This window comes from Oryx dammah, unplaced genomic scaffold (assembly GCF_014754425.2).
Source record: "Oryx dammah isolate SB20612 unplaced genomic scaffold, SCBI_Odam_1.1 HiC_scaffold_9, whole genome shotgun sequence".
In the NCBI taxonomy this organism is placed as follows: domain Eukaryota; kingdom Metazoa; phylum Chordata; class Mammalia; order Artiodactyla; family Bovidae; genus Oryx; species Oryx dammah.
In genome coordinates this window covers 45,383,877-45,395,180 of record NW_024070193.1, presented here as the reverse complement: position 1 = coordinate 45,395,180, position 11,304 = coordinate 45,383,877, and the positions used below count along the sequence as shown (strand labels likewise).

Below are 11,304 nucleotides of genomic sequence, written 5' to 3'. Positions count from 1 at the left end.
TGGCATTGGGTCTTTGGGAGCTTCTTATGCAAGGTGGTGAGCACCCTCTATACCGTGAACTTCTACAGCGGCATCTTCTTCATCAGCTGCATGAGCCTGGACAAGTACCTGGAGATTGTCTGCGCTCGGCCCTACCACCGACTGAGGACCCGAGCCAAGAGCCTGCTGCTGGCAGCCACTGTGTGGGCTGTGGCCCTGGCTGTCTCCGTTCCTGACATGGTCTTTGTGAGGACGCATGAAAACTCCCCGGGCGTGTGGGACTGCTATGCGGATTTTGGGGGACATGGGACCATCTGGAAGCTCTTCCTCCGCTTCCAGCAGAACCTCCTGGGGTTCCTCCTCCCCCTCCTTGCCATGATCTTCTTCTACTCCCGCATCGGCTCTGTGCTGGTGAGTCTGCGGCCCCCGGGCCAGAGCCGGGCCCTGAGGATGGCCGTAGCTCTGGTGGTGGCCTTCTTTGTGCTGTGGTTCCCATACAATCTCACCTTGTTCCTGCACTCGCTGCTGGACCTGCACATCTTTGGGGACTGCAGGGTCAGCCAGCACCTGGACTACGCGCTGCAGGTGACGGAGAGCATCGCCTTCCTGCACTGCTGCTTCACCCCCGTCCTCTACGCCTTCTCCAGCCACCGCTTCCGCCAGTGCCTCAAGGCTTTCCTGGCCGCTGTGCTCAGAAGGCAACAGGCCCTGCCGTCCAGCTATTCTGAGAGTAGCGGGCTCACTGCCCAGGAAGATGTAATGGGCATGAGTGACCTTGGGGAGAGGCAGGCTGAGAGCTTCTCCAACAAGGGGGATAGAGGGAAAAACTCAGCCTGAGCGGTCACACCACTGTCCACGAGAGGGGACCCAGCCCCTCAGTGCATCCACCGAAGTCTTCCCTTCAGAGGCCTCAGTGACCATGTTGCTGATCCCACTGGTCCATTCTCAGTCCTCGGCCATCAGCAGCATTCGGTTTCTCCGGCCCTCACCCTCCTCTTCCTTCTCTGCCCTCCCAGAGTCCGCACTCGCTTGGCTGAATGACCGCCTTAGTTTAACAGCTGAGCTCTGTGCTGCCCATCCTTGGGCTTGCGTGCCATCTGATCTGCACCCAGCAGCCCCGGACCCCAGCACCCTCAGCATCACTCCCACGCCCTGCAGAGTAGCCAGATGTCTGACACCCACCAGGCTTCCTCTTTCCCTGAAGCTCAGCTGGGAAAATATTATCGTCATTTTGTTTAACACCGCAGCGCTCATGCTGGCTCCAGCGGCTGGCAGTCAGGAGAGGCTGGAGGGGCTCCACCCATGAGAGTCCGCAGGTGGGAGGCAGAATAAACACATGTTTCTGGTGTCCAGGAGCTTCTCTCTCCTGCCTCCCGTGCCCTCACTCAGGAGCCTTCCAGGGTCCCTCAGAGCCTACACCATCAAATCCAGCACCTTTGTCCAGTCTTAAGGCTGGACTTTTCACAGTCCGAACCCCCACACCATTTCACCCCTACACCCCTTCTCCTGGCTTTTCATTTCTTGGGTGCCACACCTGTTGCTGTTTCCCTCACATTCCCATCTCTGCTCTTGTGCTGGTTGGCTCCCTCATGGAACAGGGGTCGTTTTCCAGCCAAGTATCCCCTCACCCTTGGTATGTAACTGAGTCCTGCCTGCTTTGGGAAACCACTCCAGAGTCACTCCGCCCTGTGCTTTGGGTGGTGTTTGGGTGGGGCACGGGTCTTGGGCCAGCTTCAGCCTTACGTTTCCCTGGCACAGTGATTCATTTAGGGATGGGCCCAGATATAGGCAGAGCTTGTGAAATGCACCTCGACTAGAACATGCTAGAACAGAGGCATGAAACTGAAGCCAGGGGGGTGTGAGGTCTAGGGCTGCTCCTCCATCAGCTTGGACTTCAGAAGGGGAGGTGACAGCAGTGAGTGAGCAGATCCTGGGGTCAACACCAAAGCCCCAGAATCAAGGCCTGGCAGAAGGACATCCCAAGCCTGCGCTTGACAGTGACATGAACCAATGGATGTCTTTTCAGTTTGGGGTGGTGGTCTTCTGGTACCTGCGACCTGCAGATTCCCTATGGATATGCCCTGCCTGGATACCCCATGTCTCCCATGGTCAGCATCCTCCCTGTGCACCAGTATGTCACTGAGAAACCTTTCCCAGGGAGCCCCTGAGCCACAGTGCTGTCTCTCTCTTCCTGAGCTTCTAAAGCATCACTGCTTTCTCCCACCTCCCAGCTGCTGCTGCTGCTAAGTTGCTTCAGTCGTGTCCGACTCTGTGCAACCCCAGAGAAGGCAGCCCACCAGACTTCCCCGTCCCTGGGATTCTCCAGGCAAGAACACTGGAGTGGGTTGCCATTTCCTTCTCCAATGCATGAAAGTGAAAAGTGAAAGTGAAGTCACTCAGTCGTGTCTGACTGTTAGCAACCCCATGGACTGCAGCCTACCAGGCTCCTCCGTCCATGGGATTTTCCAGGCAAGGTTACTGGAGTGGGTTGCCATTGCCTTCTCCGCCCACATCCCAGAGCCACCTGCAAAACCTAGCACAGAGCCTGGCAGACAGTAGTGCTCAGAACAAAATTTTTGGCTGGATGGAATGGAGGCTAGGAGGGCATGAGCCAAAGTAAAGTAGACAAGACTGGAAGTCAGGTTTCTGTAATTTAATCTGCTTTTAGGGAATTGAGGTCAGAGATGAAGCAATAAGATACCAAGCCCTGTGTGCTGCAGTCTGAAGCAGGTGCAGGAGGCAGGAAAGAGGACACAGAAAACAATGACAGATGGGCTGTGATACATGCAGTGGCAGGGTGTTCCAGGGAGGGGCTGGGGCGGAGGCCATCTCTGGCCAAATGGTGAGGTTTAAGAGGCTTCCAGGAATAGCCGGCCCTGGGGCTAAGAGTGAAAACAAGCATTGTATGGACAGTTCCACTGGAGAAAGTTGTCAAAGTTGAATTGCCCTGGATTGAAAATTCGGGGACTACATGTGGCAAAACTTAAATATCAACTGTGGGGAGGTGATGAGGAGCCAGAAAAGTAAAAAGGGGATGCTCAGAGGTGCTTTTGGAAAAAAAGTCTCTGGCAGTAGGGTAAACAGAGAGTCCACAGGCCCCACGTGGAGAGAGATGCTGAGATTGAGCTCTAAGAAGGGTAGCAGGGGTGGGAAAGTGGGGACAGGGTTCAGTGGCACCACAGGGGTCAGATGGCAGAGCTCTCTCCCTGTGGGGGAGAGAAGGGGAGGGGCTGAGGCTGTGTCCTCTGTATCTGCCTAAGGGGATGGGGTGGATGGTGGTGTCCTGAGCAGAGAGGCAGGGAAATCAGGAGATGGTCATGGTTCAGGGCAGAGGTGGGGGGGCGGTGGGGGAGGGGGGGCAGATGCTGAGTTCTGTGTGGGCCAAACTGAATCAGAGGTGCTGAGAGACCGCTGTGGGTATATTGGGGGTCTGGAGGTAGGAGAGAGCTCTGAGCTTAGCGATGGTTGTGGAAACCAAATGAGGGGTTGAAATCACCCGAAGGTGGGGGTGCAGAAGGGAGAGGAGGGCAGGGAGGAGGGACCTTGCATATCTCCTCCATGAAAGGCCACCCTTCTCTAGAGCTGCTCTGTCCAATACAGAAGCCATGCGGCTATTGAGCACTCAGTGTGAAGGGTCGAAAAGTACAGACCAGATTTTGAAGGGAAAAAGAAATGTAAAAATATTTCATTAATACTTTTGTATGACTCCTTGTTGAAATGCTAATATTTTAGGTACATCGGGACAACTAAAATACAGTAGAAAAATGAATTTCACCAGTTTCTTTTTACTTTTAAAAACGTGTCAGCTAGGAGATGAAAAATTACACGTGTGGCTTGCTTCATATGGCTATCAGATGACACTGTTCTAGACCCTGAATCCCACAGGGTAAGTGTTGAGGAAAACAAGCAAAGCGGAGTGGGAGGGTGGAGACCAATGTTTGCAAGATGCTACATGACTCACTGTAACCGGTGTCTGTACTGTGTGAGATTTGTCATGGCATGTATTATCCCTCAAACTGAGTTGCCCACAGATATTTCCCCTTCCTTGGACTTCCTGTGAGAGGCGAGTTATGCAGCATTTGCTGTGAGAGACGGTGTTTTCAAGAGAGAAGTATTAGCCTGTGAGGTGATCAGAAGGATGCCAAAGAGCAGGGAGGACAAGCAGGACGGAGGAGGGGGATGGTCTGGTGCTTTAGAGGGCTGGGTAAGAGGAGGCAGAGACCCAGGGGAGCCCCCCCAGCCAGACTTCGGCCAGCTGGACAGAGCTCACTCCACAGGCCGCAGGCGGTAGCGGAATCGCACCTCGTGGCTGGGCTGTGTGGTGCCAAAGCCCCAGCGCTGGGGGTCCACGGGTGGTACAGGTGTGTCAGGGTCCACCAACTCCAGGTCAAAGTTCATGACCATGAGCAGGATAAAAAGCTTCATCTCGTTGAGGGCCAAGAACCTCCCAGGGCAGATGGAGACACCTGAGCCCCACGGCATGGTATAGTGGCGGATCTTCTTGCCTGCCTTGTAGAAGTCTACTTTTCGGCTGCCGCTGGCGGTGAGGAAGCGATTGTACTTGAAGGCGGTAGGCTCGGGGTGGATGTCGGGGTCCATGTGCACTGAGAGATAAGGGAAGAGGGCCAGGATGTCTCCATTGCGGAGCAGGTACTCCTGCCCACTGGCCATCTGCAGGATCTGGTCATCGTTCACCACCCTGAGGAGGGTGGGCGAGGCCCTCAGCCGCAGTGTCTCTTCCATCACACTGTCCAGCACCGGCATGCGGTGCAGGGCACCGAACTTGAAGGACTGCTTAGCCTCCAGCCTGACCTCTCCCAGGAGCCGAGTGGCCTCCTCCCTCACAGCCCGCATGGCCTCTGGGTGCTTCAGGAGGAACAGGAGGGCCCAGAAAGAGGTCGGCCCTGTGTTACCCTGGGAGGCCCAGAGCATCATGAAGTTGAACTTATCCTGCATGGCCGGGGAGACGCCCTGCTCCCTCAGAAACTGAAGCATGTAGGTGATCCAGTTGCTTACGCCGTACTTCTCCAGGTTGTGTTCCACGGAGAGTTCCTTATGGAAGAGACGCTGGAGCCGACCCACTTCCAGCCACTCCCGGGGCCCCAGCAGGGAGTAAACAAACCTGGGGAACAGGCGGTCATACTTGCGAAACTCCAGGAATAGCTCCTCTGCCTGCAGCAGGTCCTGCTCCTTGTCCTTTGTGTAGCCGAACAAGCTCAGGTAGCCAGCCTTGAACAAGATGTTGTAGCAGAAGTGAAAGAGGCAATCCTCACGCCAGTGGTGGGTGTCCAGACTGGGGCCTCTGGGCCCCAGCATAACCAAGGACAGGGTGTCTAACATGACTTTGTTGAGCTCCTCCAAGCCTTCCCCCATGAGGTGCTTGGTGCTGGCTGAGTGTATCATCCTATAGTCTCCCTGCACAGAGCGGTATCCAAATACCTTGAGCACCAGTTTTTGCGCATACTCCACGAAGTCTAGCTTCCTCTGCGCATCCTTGAGGATGGGGCCAAAAGACAGAGGGTCCATGACAAAGGTGAAGTACTGGCCCCCTAGCTGTACCGTGAATATGTCTCCATGTTTGGCCTGCATGTGCCTCAGAAATTCGAACATATTCTTCCGGAAAGCCATAGCATGGCCCAGCCAGGGCACGGGGCCCTTATCCAGAGGGGGCTCCTTGGGTCTTCGTTGCCGGAGCAGCCCCCGCAGGCACAGGTATCCCACAATGGCCACTAGCAGGGCTCCCAGCACTGGACCCCAGAGCACCATGGCTGATCTCTTCCAGGTTGAGCTCTGGATGTGCTGTTCTCTGGGTGCCAGAGGGTTTGGGAGGACACGGTGGGGATAGAAAGGTCTTCCCACCTGGACCTTGCCCTGTGGCTGCAAGTTGCCGTAAATAAACCTGGTAAGACAGTACCTGAGAGCAAATCCTTCCCGTCGATTCTGTTAGGACCTAGTCATGTGAGAGCAGCAGGTGGGAGGGAGCAGGAAGAAGGCCAGAAGGAAGCCTCTTGCTGTGGTCACAGCCCTGGCACGAGCTTCAGACTTTGTTGCAATGTTTCCTGACACAGCTCCAGCATTTGCTCTACCAAGACTTCTTTGACCCAATCCTCTTGACTTCATATGTGCATTAATTTGCTAGTTCCTTCAACAGAGATGCACCAAGTACTTACTAAGTTTCACATCCACCTCCTCCTCATTCTTTAAAAGACCCACAGAATCTCCCAAACAGAGGCTCCTTCAAGCACAGGCTCAGACTTGAGTCTCTGAGTCTCTCACCAACTGGCTTGCACACTTCTCTACCAAGAAATACAGAGTGTGAATCATGGAATTATGAAATGTCAGAGATGATAGGGACTTCAAACCAACTGCTTTACTTCACAAGAAGGATCTCGGTTCAGAGTGTAGCAGGGACTTTTTCTGACAGTGGCCCTGGCTTGGGTGAGGTGAGTTGACCCTTTACTAGGGACCTTTAGTGACATGTCAGGCCAAGACCCTGTCAGCAGGCCCAAGAAGGAGAAAACTACTGTTGACTCTTAAGACCTTAGTTCAGCAGCCTAGCTCATTGTTGCAATATGTGAGGTTCAGACTGAATTCAACCAGTGTGACAACCCTCAAGTTACTCTTTAACTTCTGAAATGACCTGCAAACAGGGACTTTGTCTCTTCAGATGATCATACGATTTGAGTGAGCTTCTGTGTGCAGCTCCTCCCAACAGGGAGCTGAAAATATCCACACTCAGCATCCACGAAGTCCTCTCTGGTTGCTCAGGGCAACCACAGCAAGTACTCAGCTCCAACAACTCTCCCCATCCTTAGGATATGTTCAGAAAGGGAATTCCCTGGTGGCCCAGTGATTAGGACTCAGTGATTTTACTGCTGTGGCCCGGGTTCAGCCTCTGGTCAGGGAACTAAGACCCCACAGGCTGAGGCTCTGCCAAAAAGAGAAAAAGGTCAGAAACTGTGGGTCAAGTCCAAAGAGCTGAACTTTGTCCCTTAGTATATTTTTGTATTGGGGGATTTTTTTTTTTTTTTTTTTGTCGTACCATTTGATGTGTGGGATCTGTTTCCCTACCAGGGATTAAACCCATGCTTCTGTTTGGGAGCTTGGAGTCTTAACGACTGGACCAACAGAGAAGTCCCTGTCCCTCAGTTTTTAGTGGATGGCAGCCCCACCTTGCTTCTCAGCAGTAAAGAACCCACCTGGGTCAGGAAGATCCCTTGGAGAAGGAAATGCCAAGCCACTCCAGTTTTCTTGCCTGGAAAAATGCCATGGATAGTCCATGGGGTGACAAAAGAGTCAGACACCACTTAGCAACTATACAACAACCACCACCACTACCTTACATTCATTCTTTCCTTCATTCATTCACTCACACCCACTCACCCATTCATTTCTTCCTTTCTTGGAACAGCCCTATCCATTCAACAGATACTTGCTGTGCACTTAAACCAGAAATTTTGCTGCAACCCTAAATGAGACTGACCTGGTCCCTGCCCTCTTGGAGTTTATGCCTTCCACCAAAGAAGCATATAATCACAATTGTGTTAAGTGCTACAAAGAAGGGCAGAACAGGAAGGAGGATGGGGAATCATGGAGGTTGCACTCATTAGGAGGTCATTAGGGGAGGACAGCAAGACCAGGTAAATGTGTGCTCTTTGTAAAGATATAGGGGACATTCTTCTAAAGCAAGTGGCAGGGTCATCTCAAGAGGGCCAGTGTGGCCAGAGTGTTCAGAGCAGGAGGAGTCTCCAGCTCAGTGCGAATTTGAGCTCTGCCCCATCACCATTGCACTGAACTCTTCTGATGCCAGCAGGTCCAGCCACCCTTTTGTATGGGACCACCTCAGCAGGGCTGCTGAAGGGTGGCCTGTCCCAGGGTATTGGCCCAGGTGCTACCCTTCCAACCCTCTGGAGTGGCTGGGACCCAGCAGTCCAGAGTGTGCACCACAAACCTGTGGCGAGTCTCAGCCTTACACAGTCCGGCTGCAGCTCCAGGGCAGGGTGGGGGTGGCATCACAATGGATTTGCAGGGCAGTCCAGGAGCCTTGGAGTACAGAATGAAGCAGGGCAAAGGCTAATAGAGTTTTGCCAAGAGAAAGCACTGTTCATAGCAAACACCCTCTTCCAACAACACAAGAGAAGACTCTACACATGGACATCACCAGATGGTTAATACCAAAATCAGACTGATTATATTTTTTGGAGTCAAAGATGGAGAAGCTCTATACATAAGTCAGCAAAAACAAGACCAGGAGGTGACTGTGGCTCAAATGATGAACTCCTTAGTGCCAAATTCAGACTTAAACTGAAGAAAGTAGGGAAAACCACTAGACCATTCAGGTATGACCTAAATCAAAGCCCTTACGATTATACAGTGGAAGTGACAAATAGATTCAAGGAATTAGATCTGATAGAGTGCCTGAAGAACTATGGACAGAGGTTTGTGACATTGTACAGGAGGCAGTGATCAAGACCATCGCCAAAAAAGAAATGCTAAAGGCAAAATGGTTGTCTGAGGAGGCCTTACAAATAGCTGAGAAGAGAAGCAAAGGGCAAAGGAGAAAAGAAAAGATATACCCATTTGAATGCAGAGTTCCAAAGCATAGCAAGGAGAGATAAGAAAGCCTTCCTCAGTGATCAATGCAAAGAAATAGAGGAAAACAATAGAGTGGGAAAGACTAGAGATCTCTTCAAGAAAATCAGAGATACCAAGGGAACATTTCATGCAAAGATTGGCTCGATAAAGGACAGAAATGGTATGGACCTAACAGAAGCAGAAGATATTAAGAAAAGGTGGCAAGAAAACACAGAAGAACTATACAGAAAAGTCTTCATGACCCAGATAAGCATGATAATGTGATCAATCATCTAGAGCCAGACATCCTGGAATGTGAAGTCAAGTGGGCCTTAGAAAGCATCACTATGAACAAAGCTAGTGGAGGTGATGGAATTCCAGTTGAGCTATTTCAAATCCTGAAAGATGATGCTGTGAAAGTCCTACACTCAATATGTCAGCAAATTTGGAAAACTCAGCAGTGGCCACAGGACTAGAAAAGGTCGGTTTTCATTCCAATCCCAAAGAAAGGCAATGCCAAAGAATGCTCAGACTACTGCACAATTGCACTCAATCTCACACGCTAGCAAAGTAATGCTCAAAATTCTCCAAGCCAGGCTTCAACAGTATATGAACTGTGAACTTCCAGCTGTTCAAGCTGGATTTAGAAAAGGCAGAGGAGTTAGAGACCAAATTGCCTACATCTGCTGGATCATCGAAAAAGCAAGAGAGTTCCAGAAAAACATCTACTTCTTTATTGACTATGCCAAAGCCTTTGACTGTGTAGATCACAATAAACGGTGGAAAATTCTGAAAGAGGTGGGAGTACCAGACCACCTGACCTGCCTCCTGAGAAATCTGTATGCAGGTCAGGAAGGAACAGTTAGAACCAGACATGGAACAACAGACTGGTTCCAAATGGGGAAAGGAGTACATCAAGGCTGTATATTGTCACCCTGCTTATTTAACTTATACGCAAAGTACATCATGAGAAATGCTGGGCTGGATGAAGCACAAGCTGGAATCAAGATTGCTGGGAGAAATATCAATAACCTCAGATACTCAGCTGATACCACCCTTATGGCAGAAAATGAAGAAGAACTAAAGAGCCTCTTGATGAAAGTGAAAGAGGAGAGTGACAAAGTTGGCTTAAAGCTCAACATTCAGAAAACAAAGATCATGGCATCTGGTCCCATCACTTCATGGCAAATAGATGGGCAAACAGTGGAAACAGTGACAGACTTTATTTTGGGGGACTCCAAAATCACTGTAGATAGTGACTGCAGCCATGAAATTAAAAGACGCTTACTCCTTGAAAGAGAAGTTATCACCAACCTAGACAGCATATTAAAAAGCAGAGATATTACTTTTCCAACAAAGGTCCGTCTAGTCAAAGCTTTGGTTTCTCCAGTTGTCATGTATGGATGTGAGAATTGGGCTATAAAGGAAGCTGAGTGCCGCAGAATTAGTGCTCTTGAACTGTGGTGTTGAAGAAGACTCTTGAGAGTTCTTGGACAGCAAGGAGATCCAACCAGTCCATCCTAAAGGAAATCAGTCCTGAATATCCATTGGAAGGACTGATGCTGAAGCTGAGACTCCAATACTTTGGCCACCTGATGCGAAGAACTGACTCATTGGAAAAGACCCTGATGCTGGGAAAGAGTGAAGGCAGGAGGAGAAGGGGAGAACAGAGGATGAGATGGTTGAATGGCATCACTGATTTAATTGACATGTGTTTGAGTAGACTGCAGGAGTTGCTGATGGACAGGGAAGCCTGGTTTGCTGCAGTCCATGTGGTCGCAAAGAGTCGGATACGACTGAGCAACTAAACTGAACTGAACTGGGAGGATTGACGACCTGCAGAAGTCTCCTCCGGGCTCGCTAGAGGGACCTCGACCCTGGCCGGAAGGCCGATGACGCATTTCCGCTGCCCCGCCCTGCGCCTAATAGCGACTTTAGGTCGGCGCTTTGGGGGGTCTTCAGTCTGGAGGCACTCTATGGCAGTAAATCTGGGAGCTTGGGTCTCTGTCTTGTTCATCGCCCTGTGCTGGTCATGCCTCTTGCCACCATGACCGTTTACATTTTTACCATTTAAGATTTTAACCATTTTTATATTAGGAATTTACCATGAGCCAGGAATTAAGTGAACTGCTTAACATCTGTTATGCAGTCTAGTTGCCATGACCCACGTCATGGATCTCTAGAACCACCTTCCCATTCAGAGAATTGCCTAGAAGAACTCAGAGGACTTGGCCTATAGTTTTACTCATAACTGAAATTTATTACAGTGGTGTATTAAAAAGATACATAGCCAAATCATCAGGGGAAAAGACACACATGGAGTCTGCAAGAATCTATGTACAAGCTTCCTAATGCTTTCCTGAGAGAAGGATTTACAAGAGAAATTAGAAAATACCTTGAGATGAATGAAAATGAAAACCAAAGGTTACGGCATATAGTGAAATTAGTACTCAGATGAAAAATTACAGATGTAATTAGATTTGGGCAATTATAGATAATTGTAGGGATCTCTTGGTAGCTCAGCTGGTTAAGAATCCACCTGCAATGAAGAAGACCCCAGTTCGATTCCTGGGTCGAGAAGATTCCCCTGGAGAAGGGATAGGCTTCCCACTCCAGTATTCTTGGACTTCCCTGGTGGCTCAGCTGGTAAAGAATCTGCCTGCAATGCAGGAGACCTGGGTTCGCTCCCTGGGTCAGGAAGATCTGGAGAAGGGAAAGGCTGCCCATTCCAGTATTCTGGCCTGGAGAATT

The 11,304-nt window shown here is 50.6% G+C and overlaps 2 protein-coding genes across 2 annotated transcripts; one reads left to right on the top strand and one right to left on the bottom strand.

Annotated features, from left to right (window-relative positions):
- The first annotated feature begins 6 nt into the window (after nt 1-6).
- ACKR2 (atypical chemokine receptor 2) lies at nt 7-3,748 on the top strand. Its single transcript, XM_040246157.1, has one exon. The coding sequence runs from the start codon at nt 91-93 to the stop codon at nt 814-816; it is 726 nt and encodes a 241-aa protein (XP_040102091.1). The 5' UTR covers nt 7-90; the 3' UTR covers nt 817-3,748.
- LOC120867731 (5-beta-cholestane-3-alpha,7-alpha-diol 12-alpha-hydroxylase) lies at nt 2,618-6,063 on the bottom strand. Its single transcript, XM_040246126.1, has one exon. It carries the CDS (start codon nt 5,743-5,745, stop codon nt 4,246-4,248), a length of 1,500 nt encoding a protein of 499 aa, XP_040102060.1. The 5' UTR covers nt 5,746-6,063; the 3' UTR covers nt 2,618-4,245.
- Nucleotides 6,064-11,304: the final 5,241 nt, after the last annotated feature.

Excerpts from the sequence above, each read along its gene's own strand:
- ACKR2 (XM_040246157.1), top strand. The coding sequence starts at position 91 with ATGAGCCTGGACAAGTACCTGGAGATTGTCTGCGCTCGGCCCTACCAC.
- LOC120867731 (XM_040246126.1), bottom strand. The coding sequence starts at position 5,745 with ATGGTGCTCTGGGGTCCAGTGCTGGGAGCCCTGCTAGTGGCCATTGTG.